The sequence below is a fragment of the Myotis davidii genome, unplaced genomic scaffold (genome assembly GCF_000327345.1).
Source record: "Myotis davidii unplaced genomic scaffold, ASM32734v1 scaffold181, whole genome shotgun sequence".
NCBI classification, from domain to species: Eukaryota; Metazoa; Chordata; class Mammalia; order Chiroptera; family Vespertilionidae; genus Myotis; species Myotis davidii.
Genome location: NW_006291504.1, coordinates 2,721,268 through 2,721,603, shown reverse-complemented (window position 1 = coordinate 2,721,603; position 336 = coordinate 2,721,268). Strand labels below are relative to the sequence as shown.

Below are 336 nucleotides of genomic sequence, written 5' to 3'. Positions count from 1 at the left end.
CCCAGCAGCCCCACGTCCAGCACGCAGAGGTCGGCGCAGGTGTCCTGGATCAGGCTCTTGAGGAACAGGCCCTGCGCGCCCACGAAGATGCAGTGCATGGCCTTGGGGTAGTGCTCGCGCTCCTCCAGCTCCGGCTCGCAGACGCCCTTGATGTACTCCTGCAAGAGAGGAGAGGGTCAGCTCACAGCGGCTCCTACACACACACACACACACACACACACACACACACCACACACTCACACCCACACACACACACACCCACACACATACACACACTCACACACATACACACACGCACACTCACACACACACACTCACACCCACATGCCTGGGGCA

General features: G+C 60.4%; 1 protein-coding gene across 1 annotated transcript in view; it reads right to left on the bottom strand.

Annotated features, from left to right (window-relative positions):
- Positions 1–167, bottom strand: part of N4BP1 (NEDD4 binding protein 1) — a gene marked incomplete at its 5' end in the record, with an annotated part of 15,522 nt that extends 15,355 nt beyond the window's left edge. Inside the window, one exon of the mRNA XM_015564692.1 lies at positions 3–167. Within this exon, the coding sequence (XP_015420178.1) occupies positions 3–167 (165 nt within the window). The remainder of the gene's footprint in view (positions 1–2) is intronic.
- Between the last annotated feature and the right edge of the window lie 169 nt (positions 168–336).